The 20,740-nt window shown below is 63.5% G+C and overlaps 4 protein-coding genes across 10 annotated transcripts in view; 1 reads left to right on the plus strand and 3 right to left on the minus strand.

Moving 5' to 3' along the window:
• The window catches only part of TCF7L1 (transcription factor 7 like 1), a 32,611-nt gene extending 30,755 nt beyond the window's left edge, over positions 1-1,856 (minus strand). For both annotated transcript variants that reach the window (XM_042029520.1, XM_042029519.1), the window contains exon 1: positions 1,852-1,856. The gene's annotated coding sequence lies outside the window, so the exon portion shown is untranslated. The remainder of the gene's footprint in view (positions 1-1,851) is intronic.
• Positions 316-7,135, minus strand: CAPG (capping actin protein, gelsolin like). Of its 4 annotated transcripts, none has more exons than XM_042029518.1 (10): positions 7,070-7,135; positions 3,901-3,999; positions 3,661-3,833; positions 3,425-3,579; positions 2,890-3,051; positions 2,326-2,475; positions 2,152-2,244; positions 1,533-1,665; positions 1,367-1,455; positions 316-1,274 (listed from the first exon to the last, which is right to left on the minus strand). In XM_042029518.1, exons 2-10 carry the CDS (start codon positions 3,921-3,923, stop codon positions 1,209-1,211), a joined length of 1,044 nt encoding a protein of 347 aa, XP_041885452.1. In that variant the 5' UTR covers positions 3,924-3,999; positions 7,070-7,135; the 3' UTR covers positions 316-1,208. The 4 variants fall into 4 exon arrangements, with proteins under 4 accessions (XP_041885452.1, XP_041885449.1, XP_041885451.1 ...); XM_042029515.1 differs by lacking the exon at positions 7,070-7,135 and adding an exon at positions 5,176-5,273; XM_042029517.1 differs by lacking the exon at positions 7,070-7,135 and adding an exon at positions 4,568-4,665.
• AEBP1 (AE binding protein 1) lies at positions 6,731-14,092 on the plus strand. Of its 3 annotated transcripts, none has more exons than XM_042029495.1 (21): positions 6,731-6,996; positions 7,106-7,500; positions 7,759-7,827; positions 8,334-8,405; positions 8,525-8,611; positions 8,993-9,109; positions 9,213-9,302; positions 9,763-9,831; positions 9,910-9,984; positions 10,066-10,175; positions 10,250-10,389; positions 10,476-10,560; positions 10,635-10,779; positions 10,874-10,962; positions 11,383-11,506; positions 11,585-11,781; positions 12,117-12,296; positions 12,385-12,724; positions 12,814-12,953; positions 13,026-13,125; positions 13,206-14,092. In XM_042029495.1, exons 1-21 carry the CDS (start codon positions 6,770-6,772, stop codon positions 13,754-13,756), a joined length of 3,402 nt encoding a protein of 1,133 aa, XP_041885429.1. In that variant the 5' UTR covers positions 6,731-6,769; the 3' UTR covers positions 13,757-14,092. The 3 variants fall into 3 exon arrangements, with proteins under 3 accessions (XP_041885429.1, XP_041885430.1, XP_041885431.1); XM_042029496.1 differs by having other exon boundaries at positions 6,731-6,995; positions 7,111-7,500; XM_042029497.1 differs by lacking the exon at positions 7,759-7,827.
• POLD2 (DNA polymerase delta 2, accessory subunit) lies at positions 14,074-20,725 on the minus strand. Its single transcript, XM_042029521.1, has 11 exons — positions 20,613-20,725; positions 19,757-20,006; positions 17,160-17,281; positions 16,101-16,224; positions 15,909-16,023; positions 15,546-15,744; positions 15,353-15,433; positions 14,890-15,047; positions 14,646-14,773; positions 14,468-14,569; positions 14,074-14,369 (listed from the first exon to the last, which is right to left on the minus strand). Exons 2-11 carry the CDS (start codon positions 19,986-19,988, stop codon positions 14,212-14,214), a joined length of 1,419 nt encoding a protein of 472 aa, XP_041885455.1. The 5' UTR covers positions 19,989-20,006; positions 20,613-20,725; the 3' UTR covers positions 14,074-14,211.
• Between the last annotated feature and the right edge of the window lie 15 nt (positions 20,726-20,740).

Below are 20,740 nucleotides of genomic sequence, written 5' to 3' on the forward strand. Positions count from 1 at the left end.
GTACAGTGGAGATTTGGAGACATGAGGGATCTGGGGACATGGGAGACCCATGCTGGCAGCCAGCTGGGTGCCACGGGCCATGTCCCACCTTTCCCAAACACACAGGGTCAGGTGCTCACACAAGGACCTGGGGACGTGGGCATCACCCATGGGGCAGAGAACTGGTGCCCTGGTGACCGGTGGCCCTGCAGTGTGCCATGTGGCACCATGTCTCCAGGATGCTGGAGACACTTCATCCGCTGCACTGCCCTTGCCCTGTCCTGTCTGAGTCCCCGCATGTCTCCCCATCCCCGGGGCTGGTACCACACCCATCAGGACATGGCACTGTCCCTTTATTCACCAGGACCTGGGCGCAGGGGCAGATGTGTGGGCACAGGCAGCATGGGCACAGGGTGGGCACGGGGTGGGCACAGTGTGGCACAGGCACAGCAAGAAGGCAGCAAGGGCATGCAGGTGGCAGAGCTGTCACTGCAGCGTGGGGGGGAGCTGTCTTGTGGGCATGACATGGGTTTGGGTGGTGTAGGAATGGGGATGGAGATAAGCATGGGGTGGGCAAAGGAACTGGGATGGTGGGATGGCACAGGGGCAGGGATGACACGGGTTTGGGTATGGTGAGGAGACTGGGATGGCATGGGGATGGGCTTGTCACAAAAAGGACATGGCATGGGCATGGCACAGGGCAGGCATGGGAATGGGGAAGGAAGTGCCATGGACGTGAGAAGGGCAAAGGGACGGACAGGGATGATGTGGGCATGGAGTGGACAAAGGGACGGGGATGACAGGGCATTGTCATGCACAGGGCAGGCGTGACAGGCTTGGGCATGGGGTGGACATGGGCATGGTACAAGGATGTGAATGACTGGCATGGAGATGAAGATGGCAGGGACTTGGGGATGGTGTGGGCATGGGAATGGCACAGGGATAGGGATGATGTGGGCTTGGGGATGGCATGGAGATGGGCCTGGCATGGGCACAGTGTGGCCAAAGGCACAGGGATATCACAGCAGTAGAGATGGCATGGGCTTGGTATGGGACATCAGGGCTGTGATGCACAAGGATGTGAATGCCAACAGCGTGGGGATGGGATGGGCACAGGGACAGGGATGGCATGGTGACAGGGACAGCTGGACAGAGCGCAGGCATTGCTGGGAGCTGGCACAAGCCTGGTCACACCCTGGGCCAGGCACTGCCCCTTGGGCACCTGCTGCTCATTTCCAGCTGGCGAAGAACTGCTTGAAGAAGGGCGTCTCGCGGCCCTGAGGCAGGATTTCCACCTGTCGGGACAGGGACAGGGAGGGGACAGGGATTGGGACGGGGTGATGCCTCTCATGCCAGCCCCTGGGCACCCCTCACCCCCTGCACCCACCTGTGTCTGAGGCGGGTGGCCCATGCGGGCGATCACCTCCTCGGCCACCCTTAGGGCCGCCTGGCGCTCCTGCTCGTTGGCCTTGCGCCCTGCAGAGGGGGGTGTCAGACCCACTCTGGGGACAGTCCCTGTCTCCATGTCACCCTGTGTCCCCATCCCTGGGCACCTTTCCAGACGAAGACCATCCCGCCAGCACCGTTGTCCAGCACGAAGCAGTCATCAGGGCAGAGCAGGCTCTGGCTGAAGGGGCTGCTGGTGGCCACCTGGGTCAGGTCCATGCGCCCTGTCGCGTCCGACACCTGCCCATGGAGGGGACATCACTGTGGGGTCACCAGGGGCCTTTCCATCCCGGTGTCCTCTCCCTCCTACCCAACCGCTCGGGCCTTCTCCATCCCCACCTCCTCCAGGGCCCCCGTGGTGTCCCCTGGGGCCATTGCGGTGTCCCCTGCCCAGGCTCAGCTCTGTGTGGCTTTCCTAAGGGTCACCAGAGTGTCCCTGAGCCATGTCCAACCTTATGTGTTCCTGGGGGCCATCATAGTGTCCCCTGGCTGCGCCCAGCCTCGTGGACCTCCTGGGGCCACCATGGAGTCCCCTGGCTGTGCCTAGCCCCAGGTGTTCCCTGGGGTCACCATAGTGTCCCCCCATGTTGCCCAGCACTGTTCCCTGGCCATGCCAACCCTGGAATCACCGTGAGGCCCCTCACCATCTCCACCCCTGTGCCCACCATGGTGACACTTAGGCATGCCCAGCCCCAGTGCCATCATGGTGTCCTGCCGTGTCCTTGCCTTGTAGAGGACGGCTGCCTCTGTGTTTCTCTGGTCAGCCACCACATCCTCCTCAGGGCTGCCCTCCTGCAAGGGGGGCTTGGGGCCCAGCACCTGCCGGGGGATGAGATGGGGGAGGTCACAGAGCCAGCCCAGGGACACCCAGGTCCCCCTCTCTGCCCAGTGGGGGTATACCTGGACCATCTCAGGTGGCTCCTCGCCGTCAGCCACGATCTCCAGGCGTGCTTTGCCACCCCGCTCACTGTCCCGGATGGCAGTGGCCAGCTCCTGAGCTCTGCTGCGCTCCAGGACATTGCTCCGGGCCCCATACCAGATGAAGAGGGTCTGGGGGCAGGGAGTGGGACAGTGGTGATGGAACTGCCCCATGATGGCCCTCAACCCACCTCGCCCAGGCTGTGGATGGAGCAGCCACTGGGGTTGAAGCTGGTCCAGGAAGATGCCATGATGGGAAGAGGGATGGACACCCCAACCATCCAGCATCCCTGCGGATAGGGAAATGCCCCAGTGGCACTGGAAGGACAGACAGACACCCCAAGAGGAGGACAAGCAGCCTGTCCTATGGAGGGACAGGTGCCCCAACAAAGAGGGACATGCCACTGAGCTGAGGGACACCCCAGAGGACAGAGGAGCACACAGGACGTTGCACTTTGCCTCACACCTGGTGAGAAGGGTCTGGGGCCAGGGATGGCAACAGCGGGGACAGGGAGTGGACAGTGGGGACAGGTGCCCTCCACCCACCTGTCCCAGGTCGAGGAGGAAGCAGTCACCAGTGTTGAAGCTGGCCCAGGATGGGTCCCGCTGGCTCGCTCGGATCTTCCTCTTGCCCTTCACCTGGTACAGTTTGGGTTCGGGGCCGGGGCCGGGGCAGGCACGGTTAAATGCCGAGGCCACACCACCCTCCTGCCGGTACAGGGGAGGGGCTCAGCACCAAATGGGGTGACAGCCACCCAGCACGGATACCGAGCAGCCGGGGTGCTGAGCCCTCGGTGGGGTGCCCAGCACCCAGTGGGAGTGCCGAGTGTTTGGTGGGGGTGCCCAACATCCAACAGGGGTGTTGACAAGAACTGGACCTGAACACCCAGCAGGGATGCTGAGCACCTTCTGAGGGTGCCCAGCACCCCAGGGGGGTTCATAAAGCTCAGCGAGGATGAAGCAGAGTACTGAGGGTGTGGAGAGCCCAGCAGTGACACCGGGCACCCATCTCGGGTGCTGGGAGCCTGGTCGGAATGCTGAGTACTGGGAGCACCCCGAGCACCCCTGGGGACCCCCATACCTGGTAGGTAAGGCCACGGGGGAAGTAGTCCATGAAGAGGTCGGACTCGTTGCCTTGTACCTCGCGGTGGGTGACGGGGCGCTCGCCCAGCAGCGAGCTCAGCTGGGTGGAGAGGAGGGCGCAGGCACCCCGCTCGTCCTGCGAGGAGTCCCGGCCTGCGGGAGCCAGGTGAGCACCCGACCCCGCCTGCCCCCGGGCCGTCACCCAACCCCTCCATCCCCCCGCCCCCCGCTCACCCATCCACAGGTGGAGGTGGGACTGCTCCTCCGGCCCGTTGTGCAACACCAGGTACGCGTCCCCCGAGAAGAAAACGCCCAGGGCGGCCTCGGGGACCTCCACTGGCCGCAGCTGCTCCACCCTCCAGACGTGCAGCCCCGGACGGGTGGCACCGGGGCCAAAAGGGGAACCACTGTGGGGCAGTGGGCAGGGTCAGATGGGGGCAATCAGGGAGGTTGGGGAGAATGGGGAGGAGGTACCTTTTGGGGAGTGCGGTGTACATGGCCTTGGGGCGGTGGGGACAGATGGATGGGTGGACCTGTGGGTGGATGAACGGATGCACAAACGGACAGATGGACCTGTGGACGGAGGGACACCATGAGATGGTTGCAAAGGATGGAGAGCGAGGAAGGAGGTCAAGGACACCCCAAGAGACAGATTAATACCCAGAAGGACAGACGGATGCCCCAACAGACACCCAGAAGGACAAGTGGACACCCCGACAGACAGACATGCCAACAGACATCCAGAAGGGCAACTGGATACCCAGATGGACAGAGGGACACCTCAATGCACACATGGACACCACATGAGGTAGATGGACACCCCAATGGACACACAGACATCCAGAGGATGGACAGACACCCCTACATACCCATGGAGGCCCCTATGGGTAGGGGGAGACACCCATGGACAGACAAACAACCGAATAAATGGACACCCAGGAAAACGGACAGACACCCCCAACAGCCAGAGGTGTCCTGAGGTACAGCCAGACACCTGGAAGGACAGACGGACCCTACGGGGGTGGGATGCCCCCGGGACAGAGACCCGCGAGGAGTGCATCCCATGACGGACAGACGGACAACCCGACAGCGCCCCCCCCCCCGAGGGATAGACGGACGGACCCCCGACGGACGGACGGACCCCCGAGAGATGCCCCGACAGCGCCCGGCTCCGTCCGAGGCTACGACCGAGCAGGACCGACGGACGCCCCAACACCCGGAAGGCGGCGGGAGTGACTCAGGCGCAGGAAAGGGTGGGACGAGGGTGGGGAGTGAGGGGGGGGGGGGGGGGGCGCCAGGGCTGGGCCTCCTCGGGGGGGGGAAATGTGGCCTCGGGTGTGGCCCCTCGCATTGCGGGGGGCACTGAGCCCTGGGGGCACTGAGCCCTGGGACCCCCACCCTCCTGGGGTCCCCTTCTTCATGGGACACCGTTCCTGCCTCCACATTTTCATGGGACCCTCCCCCCCCCCGCCACTGGGATCCCTCTTTGCACTGCTGGACCCCGCCACCATTCTGCGGACCCTCCTGAGGAATCCCCTGCTCCTGAAGCCCTCCTCAGTGCTGCTGGACCACCACACTCTCAGGGGATCCGCCACCCCATCCTCCTGGACCCGCTCTGGGATCCCCATCCCGCTGGGACCCTCATGGGACCCCTCCACCCTGATGACACCCTACCCCACCCTACTGGGACCCCCCTTTTCTGGGACCACCCACCCCTCCCAGGACCCCCACCCCCCCAGTGCCACCTACGAGCCATTCCCCCTGGGGGTCCGAGGCCTCTGCCCCCCTGCCAGGGGATGGGGCAGCTCTGGGGATCCAGAGGGGTGGAACCTGTACTGGGAAGCAGGGATTATACTGGGTGTGAAGACTGTACTGGGAGCTGTGGTGGGTGGGCTGTACGGGGGTGGGACTGGAGGAAGTATACTGGGAGCTGTTACTGGTGGGGGGATTTGTACTGGGAATGGGAGGGTTGTACTGGGGGAAGACTGTAGTGGGGGGAGGGAGGGGTATGGTACTCGGGGCTGTACTGGGGGAGCCATAACAGGCTGGGGAGGCTGGAGTGGGAGTGGGAGTGGAACTGGGACGGGGGGCATTCCTGGGGCTGCATGAAGTGGAGTAGGGGCTGCAGCCGAGGCTCACTGGGCTGCACCGGGAGGCACTGGGAGGTGCAGGTGGGGCCCCCCCCAGCTCCTGGCAGGCCCCAGCATTGCTGGACAGTGAGTCATGGCTGGGGGGGCCACGCGTGTGACTGGGGGGGATCACGCATGTGACGATGGCGGGCGGCCTGAGCTGCCACGTGGCCCTGCCGCCACCGCGGCCCAGGGAGCCTGCGGGGCCCGGGTGGGTGGGGGGCACCCAGTGCACCCCCCAGCATCACCCCCTGCACCCCCCAGCACCCCAGCGGGCACCCTGGGCGTGCACACCCCAGCCTGAACCTCAACCCCGCGAGCAGGGGGGCTCGGGGGGATCACATACGTGTAATGCGTGTGCAGCGCAGAACGTGTGCACTGCATCCCCTGCGGGTGCTTCCCGCGTGTGCAGGGAGCCCAAGGCACTGCCACACGCGTGTGGGATCTCATGTGCAGTGTGTGTTCCGTGTGGGCGTTCTGTGTGCATGTGCTGGGCATGTTCCATGTGCTGGGCATGTCCCACATTCGCTGTCCCAAGACGTGCAGCGTGTCCCTGGGCTGCTCCGGGCCATGGGGACACTGTGCCTGCAGTGTGGCGGAGGCACTGGGTGTGCGCCCGGTCCCCGTGCAGGCGCAGCGCTGGTGTGTGGGACCCTGTGGCTGCGTGTGCAGCACCCGCTGGGGTACAGGGGATGCTGGGGGTACAAGGGGTGCCGGGGGGTACAAGGGGGTACAGGAGTGCCGGGGTTCGGGGGGACAGGCGCGTGGGGCTGGCGTGGTGGCACAGGGCCCGTGCCAGTGTCGTGCTGGTCCCCACACCGTGCGAGCGCTGATGCAGTGCCAGCCCCTGCAATCCCGGCCCCGCACAGCGCCAGGGTGGGCTCAGTACCAGTCCCAGGCAGTCCCGGTGCCAGCGCAGCGCAGGTCCCCGGCAGTGCCGGTGCCAGTCCCGGTGCCAGTCCCGGTGGCAGGCAGCGCCAGTCCCGCGCGGGTCAGTGCGGGTTCCCGGCAGTCCCGGCCCCGGTGCGGTGCCAATACCGGGCCGGCGACAGTGACAGTGTCGGTGCCCGTCCCGTTAAGCGCCATTCCGGTCCCGTTAAGCGCCAGTGCCATCCCGGTGCCGAGCGGATCCCGCCCCCGGCCGCAGCACCGCCCCCAGCCCGCCCGTCCGGGGCTCTCGGGGCTCTCGGGGAGCGGGGCCGGTGCGGAGCGCGATGGTCCCGGCGGGGCCGCCCCGCTCCTGCCTCCTGCTGACGGCCGCGCTGCTGCCGCTGCTGCCGGTACCGGCACCGGGGGCAGCCCCGGGCCCCCCCGCGCTCACCGACGCCGAGATCGAGGAGTTCCTGCGGGGCTTCCTTGGACCCGGAGACGGCGGGGACCGGGACGGGGACGGTGTTGAGCTGGGCTTCGGCACCGACCTCGGCACCGGCACCGGCACGGGTGAGCGATCGGCACCAGGATCCCAAGGGGAACGGGGGTGGCGTGACGGGGGGAGCCCGGCCCCCCACACTCACCCTGCCCCGGGGTGGCGGCCTCCCCGCTCCTGTCCCCTCAGGCTTCCCAGGGTCGCTGACGGAGCCTGAGAAACCCAGGAAGGGGAAGAAGGAAAAACCCCCCAAGAAGCTCAAGGAGAGACCGCGGGGTGCCAAGAAGGATAAGGACAAGGTCAAGGACAAGGACCGGGGCAAGAACAAACCCGCCAAGAAATCCAAGGAGAAGCCACCGAAAGGCTCTGAAAAACCCCCGAAAGGCTCCAAAAAGCCCAAGGAGAAGCCACCCAAGGCCACCAAACCCTCTGGCAAGAAGCCACCAGTGCCTCCAAGCCCCTCCACTGAATCCCCCACTACCCTGCAGCCCTCACAGGGCAAGGAGGATGAAGAGACACCTGAGTTCCTGGAGCCTTCGCACTACAAGGAGGAGGAGGAGGAGGATGGAGGTGTCCGAAGTGAGTTTTGGTGACACCCATCTTGCTGCTAGTGGGGTTGGGGTGGGAGGTTTCAGCACAGCAGAGCATCACCCCGCATCCTGCTCAGCTGCCCTGGTGGCATCCTACAGCTGGCTGGGCTTTGTGCCCTGGGGTTTCCCCTCTCTGCCCTGCCAGCTTTCCTTCCCATGGGCTTTTCTTCCCACTGTGGGGCTAGGGAGGGCCAGGACAGGGGCCTGGGGAGGCCATGCCAGCCCCTTGCTCTGTCCCTGTCCCCAGGAGAGCTGGAAGAGCCGAATGAGCGCTGGGGGCTGGGCCGGGAGGACTGGAACCCTGAGCCCCAGCCAGGTGAGTGCCCAGCTCCCAGGGCCACCACCCTGTGTCTTGGGGACACTCCTCTGCAGGCCGTGGTCACCCCTGTGTACCCTGGGGCTATCTCCTTGTGTCTTGAGGCCACCTCCCTGTCCCCAAATGTCATCTCCCTGCACCCCAATGCCATGTCCGAGCTCCCCAGGGCCATGCTCCTGCAACACAGGCCACCTCCTTGTTCCTCAACGCCACCTTCCTGCACCCCTATGTCACCTTCCTGTGTCCCAGCACCATCTCCCTGCATCCCAGTGCCATCACTTTGCATGCCAGGGCCACCTCCCTCCTCCCAGGTGTCACTTCCCTGCACCCCACTGCACTCTGGACCACTTCCCTGCTCCCAAGTGTCACCTCCTCTGTGCCCCAGGGCTGCCACCCTTACCTCAGGGCCTCCCTCCTATTCTCAAGTGCCACCTCCCTGCTCCCTGTTGTCCCCTTCCTGCACCCCAGTGCCACCCTGTGCCTCTCCATGTGTCCCTTCTCTACAGAGGTCCCCGAGGAGCTGGAGCCCCCGACCCTGGACTACAACGAGCAGCTGGAGCGGGAGGACTACGAGGACTGTACGGTGCTGGGGTGTAGGTGGGGGGGCCACCAGGACCCCCTGGCCTGCAGGGAGGGATGGAGGGGGTGTCCCCCCTGCCTCTCGCCACAAAGCCAGTGCCACCCTCTGTGTCCCCAGTCGAGTACATCCGGCGGCAGCAGAAGCCCCGCAAGCCCCCCAGCAGGAGGAGACCTGAGCGGGTCTGGCCCCAGCCTGAGGAGACACGTATGTGGGAGGATGGGGACATGAGGGGCTGGCACTGCTCAGGGTGAGGCTGGGGGACAGTCCCCAGCCTTGGGAACCCAGGGAAGCAGCATTTTGGGGCAGCCTGGAGCTGGGGTGGGCATGGGGACAGCATAAGGGGTGCAGGGACCTTGTAGGGGTGTGGGGACCATATAGGGGTGTGGGGGTCTCTTGGGGGCATGGGCATCCCAGTGGGATATAGAGGGGTCCGGTGGGGGACGTGGGGACCTCACGGTACATGGGAATCCCAAAGGGAAATGTGGGTTCTAGAGGGGCAAGCTGACCCCATAGGGACCCCATAGGGGACGTAGGGCACCCTGCAGGGAGATGGGGACCCTCATTGCCTCCCCCTCCCCCAAGCAGAGCCTGAGGAGCCCCCCCCGCAGCCCTCCCCCCAGCCCCTCCCGCAGCCCCCCGTGCCTGGCCCAGTGACAGAAGGGGACTACGGTGAGGGCTTCGAGCCACCCGACTACGATGACTGTGAGTGATGAACCGGGAGGGACAAGGCACCCCAGGACCCCCATCATCCCTGCCCCTCCCACCTCCAGAAGGTTGTCCCAGCCCCCCACCCTGTGCCCCCCAGGGACCTACGGGCTGCCTCCCCCGCCAAAGCCCCATGAACACCCGGACAAAGGGGACAGGACGGAGACGGACGAGGAGAAAATCAGACCCTGTGAGAGGGGGTGGAGGGGGCTGGGCGGGGTGGGCAGGGCTCGACGGGGGGAGACGTGCCCATGGTAGGCCTGTGTGCCCCAGGGTCGGTGGCAGAGCCACAGGGAGGGTGGCATGTCCCTGGGCTGGGTGTTCCATTCCCATGGTGGGTGTCAAATCCCCACGGTGGATGGCACATCACCAGGGTGGGTCATGTCCTGGGGTAGGTGACATATCCACATGGTGAGTGTCACCTCCCTGGGGTGGATGTCACATCACCAGGGTGGGTGTCATGTCTTCAGGGATGGTGGCACATCCCTGGGGTGAGTGACATGTCTGCACGGTGGGTGCCACATCCCCAGGGAGGTGGCACGTTCCCAGGGTGGGTGTCACTCCTGGCATCAGTGGCACATTCTTGGGGTGGGTGGCACGTTCCTGGGACTGGTGTCACGTCCCTGGGGTGGGTATCACCTCACCAACAGTGAAGCCCAAGAAAGAGGAAGAGGAGGAAGAAGAGCGCTGGGTGGAGGAGAAGGGCCAGGAGCGCAAAGGTGGGTGCCAGCCCCCATCCCTGTCCCCTCACACCTGTCCCCATCCCTGCCCCCTCACTAAGCCTTTTCCTTTCCCAGGAAAACCCAAAAAACCAGGAGGAAAGAAGTGGGATCCAGATGAGGAGGAATGGACCCCTCCGGCAGAGAAGAAAAGTGAGTGTCCCCATTCCTGGGGCGACAGGGACACCCGGCTGGGGGGGAAGCCCATCACCCCCTACCCCCTGCTGTCCCCAGGGTGTCCCCCAATTGGGCTGGAGTCCCACCGCATCGAGGATGACCAGATCCTGGCCTCCTCCATGCTGCGTCATGGGCTGGGTGCCCAGCGCGGCCGCCTCAACATGCAGGTGAGGGTCACCCCTGCGCCCACCCCCCGGGTCACGGTGACACCCCCACCCACATCCCGCTCACTGCTCCCCAGGCGGGCACCAACGAGGACGATTTCTTTGATGGAGCGTGGTGTGCCGAGGATGACAGCCGGGCGCACTGGCTCGAGGTGGACACCCGCCGCATCACCATGTTCACCGGTGTCATCACCCAGGGGCGCGACTCCCAGATCCAGTATGGGGACACGGGGGTGGAGCCGGGGACATGGGGGGGGAGCAGTGTGGGGACCCCAGTCCCAACCTGTCCCTGTCCTCCCGCAGCGATGACTTTGTCACCAGTTTCTACGTGGGCTTCAGCAATGACAGCCAGCACTGGGTTATGTACAGCAATGGCTACGAGGAGATGGTGGGGACCTGTTCTGGACGGGTGACGTGGGAGCAACACGGACCCTCTTGGGTACATCTCTCCCTCCTCGGCAGATGTTTTATGGCAACGTGGACAAGGACACACCGGTGTTGAGTGAGTTCCCTGAGCCAGTGGTGGCCCGATACATCCGCATCTACCCCCAGCGCTGGAATGGGAGCCTCTGCCTGCGCCTCGAGGTCCTGGGGTGTCCCCTGTCTGGTAACAGTCACCCCAACGCAGCCTGGGGGCCATGGGGGGGAGGGGGGGATCTCTGCAGCCACCCCCCGCTGCTGTGTCCCTGTCCCCTCCACAGCTGTCAGCAGCTACTACACCCAGCAGAATGAGGTGACCTCCACGGACAACCTGGACTTCCGACACCACTCCTACAAGGACATGAGGCAGGTGGGCATGGGGTGGGGTCCTCTGCAGGGGATGGAATACTCTGTGAACAAATCCATGGGGTGGCATCCTCTATGGGGTTGGAACACCCTGGGTTGTGGGATCCTTCATGGTGGTGAGGTCCTTGGCGGGGAGTGGGTTGGATCCTCCACGTGGGTGGGAACCTCCTTGGGGATGAGCAGCTTTATTGGGGATGGGATCTTCCATGGTGGTGGGATTCTCTGTCGGGTGGGATCCTCCATGAGAAGTGGACACCTCCGTGGTGGTGGGCACACCTTTGGGGCATGGCATTCTCTGTGGTTGTGGGCACTTCCATGGTGGTGGGCATCTCCGTAGTGTGGGATCCTCCTTGGGGGTGGGGTTCTCTGCAGGGTGTGGGCTCTTCCCCCCCAAGCACTGCCCCCATCTCTCCCCACCCTGCAGCTGATGAAGGTGGTGAATGAGGAGTGTCCCACCATCACCCGCATCTACAACATTGGCAAGAGCTCACGGGGGCTGAAGATCTACGCCATGGAGGTTTCCGACAACCCGGGCGAGCACGAGACGGGTGAGGGGGGTGTGAGGGATTGGGGGCCCCCAGCTGTGGTCCCCAGAGTTTGCTGACCCTGCTCACCCCCCACCTCAGGTGAGCCCGAGTTCCGGTACACGGCGGGGCTGCACGGGAATGAGGCGCTGGGCCGGGAGCTGCTGCTGCTGCTGATGCAGTTCCTGTGCAAGGAGTACCAGGATGGGAATCCCCGCGTGCGGGGCCTGGTCACCGACACCCGCATCCACCTAGTCCCGTCCCTCAACCCCGACGGCTACGAGCTGGCCCATGAGGCGGTGAGGGGGCAGCAGGGTGGGATGCACCGTGAGGCACTGAGGGAGGACAGTGGAGCAGTGGGGTAGGATGTGGGGTGCTGGGATGGGCTGTGGGGCACTGGGATGGGATGGCAAAGTCGCGGGATGCAGCCCCCTCCTCGCAGCTCACCACTGCCCTGGGCTGGCCGCAGGGCTCCAAGCTGGGCACCTGAGATGTCAGAGAAGGGGATGGGACCGGGATGGGATGGGATGGGATGGGATGGTGGGGCAGGGGACAGGACTTGGAGTGGTGGGATGGGACACGGGTGCTGGGGTGCAGCCCCCCAGGACTCACCAGTGTCCTGGGCTGCCCGCAGGGCTCCGAACTGGGCAACTGGGCACTGGGCCATTGGACAGAGGAAGGCTTTGACCTCTTTGAGAACTTCCCTGACCTGGCCTCAGCATTGTGGGCAGCAGAGGAGAGGCGGCTGGTGCCCCACCAGTTCCCCAACCACCACATCCCCATCCCGGAGCACTACCTGTCCGAGGATGCGGCGGTGAGTGTGGCACAGGGCACAGGGGCGGGACAGGGGTGGGGAGAGTGTGGCAGGGGGTGACACCTCATGCCCTGTGCCCGCCTCACAGGTGGCAGTGGAGACACGGGCTGTCATGGTGTGGATGGACAAGAACCCCTTCGTACTGGGAGCCAACTTGCAGGGTGGGGAGAAGCTGGTGTCCTTCCCCTTCGACACAGTCCGACCCAGCCCCCCAACGCCAGCAGCTGCCCCTCGTCCACTGGACTATGAGGATGAGCAGTCCGAGCTGCAGGAGACACCTGACCACGCCGTGTTCCGCTGGCTCGCCATCTCCTATGCCTCGGCACACCTCACCATGACCGAGACCTTCCGCGGGGGCTGCCACACCCAGGACATGACTGACGCCATGGGCATCGTGCAGGGCGCCAAGTGGCACCCCCGGGCTGGCAGTAAGTTGGGGCCAGTGGCGTGGCTGCCCCATAACCCAGCCACTGGCAGGTGAGCAAGCAGCTGGGTGGGCGTATCTATGCTCTTGCAGGTATGAATGACTTCAGCTACCTGCACACCAACTGCCTGGAGCTCTCCATTTACCTGGGCTGTGACAAGTTCCCCCACGAGAGTGAGCTGCAGCAGGAGTGGGAGAACAACAAGGAGTCCCTGCTCACCTTCATGGAGCAGGTGTGTACTGGGACATGGCCACAGCTGCCCCACCTGTCCCACACAGTTCCACTCATCCCTTTCCTCACCCAGATCCATCGGGGAATCAAGGGCGTGGTGACAGACCAGCAGGGCGAGCCCATTGCCAACGCCACCATTGTGGTGGGGGGCATCAACCACAACGTCAGGACAGGTAGGTACCATGAGGTGCTGGCAGGGTGCCAGCAGCCCCGTGCCGCCTCCATCCCACCCCGCTGCTCCCCGTACCTGCAGCCAGCGGCGGGGACTACTGGCGCATCCTGAACCCGGGCGAGTACCGCGTGTCGGCACGGGCCGAGGGCTACAACCCCAGCGTGAAGACCTGCCACGTCCTCTACGATATTGGGGCCACCCAGTGCAACTTCGTCCTGTCCCGCTCCAACTGGAAGCGCATCCGGGAGATCATGGCCATGAACGGGAACCGGCCAATCCGCCGCGTGGTGCCTGGCCAGCCCATGACGCCCCGCGAGCGCCTGCGCCTGCGGATGCGCCTCCGGCACCGCATGCGGCTGCGGGAGCAGATGCGGCTGCGGCGCCTCAACGCCACCACGGCCACCAGCAGCCCCACGGCCCCACCGTCCACCACCACCCTGCCCTTCCCCTTCAGCAGCACGGCCTACACGCCCTGGAGCCAGGAGCCACCCACTGCTGGCACCTGGGAGATGGACACCGAGACAGAGGTGGTCACTGAGCTGGTGACAGAGACGGAGGGCTGGGAGTTGCACACAGGGACGGCGCAGCCCCTCACCACTGCCGAAACCTACACCGTGAACTTTGGGGACTAGGGACACTTGACCCCTCACTCAGCTTCAAGCCATGGTTGGACACTTTGGCATCTGCTTCCAACATCTTCCCTGAGCCCAGACAGCTGTTCCAGGTGGGCTCCAGCCACTCACCTTGCTGCTTCCAAGGACTGCGGGCATCGTCACCAACAGCTGGGTGCTGTCAGGGACATGCCACCCCATCCCTCGGAGCCGGGCCTTGCCAGCCCACTGTCCGTGTCCCAGTGGGGTGGCAGGGGTGGTACTGCTCTCCTGGGCAGGGCCCATGGAGGCGGGCACAGCCTTTCTCCCCTCCATACAGTTTTTGTTACACAAATAAATCAAGTTATATTGGTACAAGCATCTTGTCCCTCCGGTGCTTCCCCAGCTGTGTCACCCTCCCAGAGGACAGACAAAGGCAGTGGATGCCAGGAAACCTTGAGGGGTGGGGGCTTGTGGAGTCTGTGTCCTCCCTGTGGTCAGTGCCCAACTTCCATGTCCCCATCCTCACTGTCAGCTCCAAAGCCGGAGAAGGTGATGGGCTGGCACGTGAGGTCGCGCAGGTTGACCAGGCAGGCGGTTTGCGTGGCACTGAAGTCGGGCACCGTCACCAGCAGCACCCGCTGCCCCTCCTTCCCTGCAAGCACAGGTGGGTGTCAGGCACAGGAGCCCCCTGGCAGCCCCCAGCACGGGTTCCCAGCCCCCACAAGGATCTGGGTGTGCTGTGAGACCCACCTTGGAGCAGCTTGGACTGGAAGTGGGGCGCATTGCCGCAGAAGTAGACGTGAGGGCACTCGGTGAGGATAAACGGGTCAGATTTGTAGAACGGGTAACAGCCTGGGGAAGATGGGAATTAGGGGGGGAGCCCCTGGTAAAGACCACCCATTCAACAGCCCCCCAGCCCTCACCATACCCAGGGTGTCTGGGGCCGTGGGGCTGATGTGTCCTGCCAGCAGTGTCCACTCCAGGATCTCCAGGTAGTCATCCATGCTGCTGTATTTGAAGATATCACTGATGTTTTGTCCTGACGTCCCCAGAAACCTACATTATGGGGGAAAGAAGGGGAGCTTTAGATGGTGGACATGCCAGAACATGTCCCATGGTCCCATGCCCCTGACAGCTGTCACCAGAGCTGGTAGCACACCAGGTTTGTTTACCTGACACCATCCAGGTTGGCCTGGTAGGGGTTGGTGACAAGGCGCAGAGTGGCATAGGCACTGGCCAGGGGCAGCATGCAGCGGTGCAGGGGCTGCTGCGGCAGTGTGTAGTTGGTGGGGTCAAACTCGCCAGGCATCACGTCCACAGGCACAGAGGTCTGTCGGTAGGGCAGGGATCAACCGAGTGGCCAAAGTGCCCTCCAAGGGGGCTCAGAGCAAAGCCCTGGTGTCACTGCTGCTCCTTTTCCCCAAGACACCTTGCTTGGCTTCACCATGGAGGCCAGATCCCAGGAGAAGGATCTGGAGCTGGGCTGTGAGCTGCCTCCCCATAAGGGGTGCTCAAAGGGAAGTTGGGTGCTGGGGAAGGGGGTTTTGCCACCCTGCACCCTGGGCTGCTTCCCCGCCTCAGCAACCAGGCTCCCTCCCCCAAAGGAACCTGATTCACCAGCCAACCCCAACTCACACAGAGCTGCAGCAGGATCTCATCTAGCATCTTCACAGCCTCCACACTGGCAGCCTGCGTCTTCTTGGTCAAGTACTTGGCCTGGGTGAGCAGGAAAACAGTGAGGGACAACCCCATGCCCCCTCTGGCCCCTCCCCATGCCCTCCCAGCACCCCAGGAGCACCACAATGCTGCAGCCCCCTCCTTTCCGCACCTTGTTGATGGTGTCTCGGCTCTGTGTGTTCTGGCTCAGCAGATTCCCAGCCAGAATGACACGGGTGATGTGAGCAGCACAGCTCTGCTCGCCCTCTGCACCCAGCTGCCCCGTCACCACGTCCACCAGCAGCTGAGTGCTCAGCAGGGCCTCCCCACTCACGCTGCCCAGCCCCAGCCCCGAGGCCAGCAGCACGAACCTGGATGGATGGAGAGGTTCAGGCAGTGCCATGCTCCCAAACCAAGGGGCTTCAGAGAGCCAGGGCAGGGGGCACAGTCCCCTCCGCCAGCCCTCTTGGCACAAGGGGCTCAGGGACACAGCAGGGACACAGTGCCAGCCCCACTCCTGCTGCTGCTGACTGACCGGTCAGAGCTGGGCCCGGTCCAGGGCAGCGGTGGTGGCAAGTCAGCGAAGCAAAGATCCTCCACCAGGAATATGCCATCGTCCTGCTCGGAGCCGTACACGGCCAAGATGGTCCCTACAGCAGAGCAGGTGGTCAGCCCTGGCCAGCAGCCACAGGGTGGGTGCTGCCACAGAGCCACCGCTGCTCCTTACCTGTCACCAGCTTCTGCACATCAATGGCTCCTTCCAGCTTGATCCGCTGCAGCTCATCCTCCAGGATCAGCTCGTCAGAGGGCTGGATGTACTTGGGCAGGGGTGGCTGAGGCACCAGGTTGTGCTGCGAGGGTGCAGGGACAGCTCTGACGGCCTCAGCAAGGACCAGCAGCTCCCAAGGACCCTTCCCAACCCCAGCTCCCCATCACCAGCACAGGCAACACCCTGGCTGGAGGCCCCGGCAGCTGGAACCCCCCCGGCCGGGCTGGTTTCACTCAGTGCTTCCCTGCAGCGTCCCGAACACAAGCCCTGTCCAAGGAGGAAGTGGCTCAGACGGGTACTGGGAAGCTTCAAGCTTCCCAACATGAACTGGCTGGGAGCAAATGGGCCCCAAGCCCACATGGGGATGGCAGAGCTCCCCTGACACCTCCCTCACCCCCCTCATTCCCCTGTGGCAGGGAAAGGGGGTCTGCACTGCCAACCCCCCTGGATCCAAACCCTCCAAGGGCTGGAAAAGCAGCCCTGAGCAAGAGTGGTGGTAAGCAGCAGGGGGAACAGCTTCAGATGGACAAAGGGTGGGTTTAGATTGGATATGTGGAAGGAATACTTCCGTGTGAGGGTGGTGAGACCCTGGCACAGGTTGCCCAGAGAAGCTGTGGCTGCTCCATCCCTGTAAGTGTTCAAGGCCAGGTTGGATGGGGCTTGGAGCAACCTGGGATAGAGGAAGGTGTCCCTGCCCACAGATGACCTTTAAGGTCCCTTCCGATCCAACCCATTCAGTTTCCATGATTTCATAAGGAGCATGCACACACACATATGCTGGCACCAAGAGGCATCACCAAGGTGGCATCCAGGGACAGGGTGGGCAGAGGCTATCATCCTGTCACACAAACCCAGCTCAAATCCCTGCCAGCTTCCTGGCTCAATGAACACAGGGAAGCCACAGAAGGCCAGCTGAGCTCTCAGGTGTGCTGGTACAACCCCCTGAGCTGTGTGGAGGAGGAAGAGGAAGAGGAGGAGGAGGAAGAGGAGGAGGAGGAGGAGGGGTGAGCCCATTACCTCCTCGCTGATCTCTTGCAGGATGGAGGGCTGGAGCTGCATGGCCTTGAAGAGCGTCCCCACCACGCAGCACTTCTCTCCTGCCTGCAGCTCCGAGAGCTTCCGCAGCGCAACGTCATTCCCTGCGGAGAGACAGCAGGCAACGGCCTTGGGGTGACGGCGGGCACAGCGCAGGGCTGGGGGCAGCAGCCGAAGGGCCCCAGCGTCGAGGCCAGCAAGAAGCGTTGGGGAATGTTGGGAAGCCTCCTGCTTTTCCTCGAGGCACGGCGCCGAGTGGACATGTGTGGGCCAGATGGGGCCGAGGAGCATTCCAGAGCCTACAAGCCTGCAGGCATTTCCTCTGTGCTGGGGGGAAAGCAGGGTCAGGATGGCGCATTCAGCTCCCAGTAACAGCTCTGCCCGGGAAGGGCCCAGGATGTTCCTGCCCTTGGGCATGGGGAGTTGCTGGTCCTGCTCGTCAGGGGCTGACCCAAACTTCCTCAGAGCCGACAGGCAGGAGATCACTCAACACACCCAAACCTGATCTCTGCCAGCCCCAGATCCTCTGCCCCAGATCCCTGCTGGAACTCAGGATCCCCATCACATCCAGAGAAGATCCTGGCATGCTGACAGGTCCCTGGGCTTTAGGCAGGGATCCACAGGGGATACAGGCTGGGAGAACCTCGGGAGCTGCAAGAAGCATCACAGCCCCAGCTGCATCCACTTTGTGGATGAGAAGCAAAAGTCTCCACCACAAGGTGAGTCCAAAACTTCTTACCCCACCCCTGGGGACCCAGAGATGCTCCAGCCCCATCCAGTGTGTGGGACTGTCCTTTCCCATTTGAACCAGCCTGTGAAGTCCATCCCGAGCCTCAGGCCCTGGAGAGGAGCAAGGAACCTGCTCCCGGTCTCCTCTCCCAAAACAACACTGCCTGTGCCAGCTCCTTGTCCTTTCTGGGTGACATTTCTCCTCCCAAAAATCTCCCTTTGCTCATCACATGCTGCTGAACCTGACTCTTGTCCCAGGGAGAGCACCCCGCTGCCATCCCTGGCATTCCACACTGGAAACATGGATTCCCGAGCCCAGGAATGCAAACACTCTGAGTCAGAACAAAAACAATCCTGTTGAAGTTTCTTATTTTTGGCTCAAACTCCCCAAAATATGCGTTTAGCAGGAGGGGGCTGTGCTCTCCAGATTTTTGCCTGCAGGCGCTTCCTGCTGGGAGACAAACCCCAAAATCTGGTCCCATCCCAGGACTCCAAGAGGTGGAGCTTTACAAACCATTGGGTTCTGTCACACTTGGCAAAGTCCAGGGTGGCCAACCAAGGAATGACATCTGCCGTGGGACCAGCACTGGCTTTGCTTCCACACAGCCCACGGGGCTGGGGAGCGCACAAGACCAGGCGTCCGGCCCAAAAGCTTCCACTGAAGGGGTTTTTGCCCATAGAAGGGCAAAGCTGAAGGAAATTCGATCGCAGGCCATGCCCAGGCCGGGGGGGCAGAGCCCCAGCAGCGCTGGCATTGCTTCATCCCGCGGATGGAAACTCTGAGCGTGAGGGTCCCGCCCCCAGAACCACAACCGCCCCCGGCCAGGAAACAGCCCCCCCGGCACAACCAGCACCTCTCACCCTCCTGCACCCTCCTCTACCCCACTTCCTGGCCAGGGCCCCCCAGCCCCACCCTGACAAACCTCACACACAACTCCTGCTCCCAAAAGTGTGTGGGGTGATGGGACTCAGACAGTTGTGTTCTCCCTGCCCACACCCTCCCTTCTATCTTCTGATGGGGAATGCGGTTTGTCCCAAGGTCAGAACTCCAGGTGGGAGCTGCAGCAGGATTAGCACATAACCCAGCTGCAAATGGATTATCCCATCATGACTGTGCATCCCAGAGCTGGGGGCTGAGCTGTTTGGGGTGGGCTCTGCTGCACATCCCCTGTCAAGGGTGTAAAATGCTGCTGGAGACTGGGACAACTGGGTACACTGGAGCTGCTCAGGTCGCAGGAAGGTTGTGGGTGGATCCCAGCCTGGCAGGGATGGACTCCATACCTGCAGGGATGCATCCTGTCCCCAGGGATGCCTGCAGGGTACATCCAGCCTGAGGACGAGAACACTCACTCACTTCTGGACTCCAGATGTAAATCTGGTCAAACACGGAGATAAAATCCTAAGGCAGCTCCAGAGATGTTTGTTCCCAAGGCCACCACTAACCTATGTTCCCAAGTGCCACATCCACACCGCTGTTATTTCCCCACAGGGATGGGGACTCCAACACTCCCTGGGCAGCTGTGCCAGGGCTGGACAGCCCTTTCCATGAAGGAATTGTCCCAATATCCAATCTGAACCTCTCCTGGTGCAACTTGAGGTCGTGTCCTCTTGTCCTGTCCCTTGTTTCCTGGGAGCAGAGCCTGACCCCCCTGGCTGCACCCTCCTGCCAGGAAATTGTGGAGAGTGACAAGGCCCCCCTGAGCCTCATCTTCTCCAGCCTGAGACCCCCAGCCACTCCTGGTGCTCCAGCCCACTCCCCAGCTTTGTCCCTACCCCTGGGCACACTCCAGCCCCTCAGTGTTTTTCCTGGGGCAGGGCCCTGATAAAGGGGGAGTTCCCCTTGGGCTCACCCCATCGGCTCTGTGCGCGCCGCTCCAGCCCCGCTCGCATCCCGGCGAGGCGCACGGCGTAGATGTGGGCATACTGCCGGGAAAAGCTGCGCTCGCCCAGCTGGAAAGGCTGGGAGCAGTCTGAATACCCCGACACAGGCACCCTGGGGAAGGTGGGGGGCTCGGCCGAGGGGGGGGCCAGCAGCCCCTGTGCCGTGGGGGCTGCCTGCTCCGAAAACATGGTGTGGGACATGCGGGTCTACTGATGGGTCTGAAAAATAAATTGGTGAATTAAGGATCCTGGCTCCCACCTGGCCATCGCTGTCACCCCAAGACACAACAGTCCCCCTGAAAATGATCTTCCCCACCCCCAAAACACAAACCATGTCCGGGTCTGACCCTCCCTCTGCACGCTGCACCCACTCAGCCCTGCTTCCTCCCAACCCAGGGCATCCCCAAACTCATCCTGGTGACAGGACCATCCCACCCTCTCCTAAAATCCCACCCCAGAGTAGGACACCTGAACTCCCCACAAAATACACCTTGGCCACCGGATGCCGCCGGGACGCCCCTCTCCCAAATGGACCCGGGCCCTGCATAGCCCCCTGGACATCCCCAGCCACCAGTGCCCCCCCAGCACACTCCCTCTGGCACAACCCTTCTCCCCGCGGCACTGAACCCCCCCAAACACCTCCCTGGCACCAGGAACCCCCCCGAGGACGCAACAGCCCCCCCAGACCCCCAACCCCAGCGCTCCAGCCCCCCTCAGGCTGCAGGGCCTCACAGAGTCCCCCCAGCCCCACCAACCAGGGTCTCCCCTGCTCCCAAACGGGGACATGCCCTCAGCCCCCGCCCGGGGTTCCCGCAGGTCACGTACGGGCTCCGAGGTCAGAGGTCGGGGGTCGCCGCCGACACCGGGACCCGCCATGGGGGTGGGGCTGCGGCGGGAAAAGGCGCGAACGCCGCCAAACACGGAAGTGGTGTGACCGCGCGGCGGAAGTGACG

This window comes from Corvus kubaryi, unplaced genomic scaffold (genome assembly GCF_017639235.1).
Source record: "Corvus kubaryi isolate FWS band 111438036 unplaced genomic scaffold, C.kubaryi_AGA036_p1.0 37326, whole genome shotgun sequence".
NCBI classification, from domain to species: domain Eukaryota; kingdom Metazoa; phylum Chordata; class Aves; order Passeriformes; family Corvidae; genus Corvus; species Corvus kubaryi.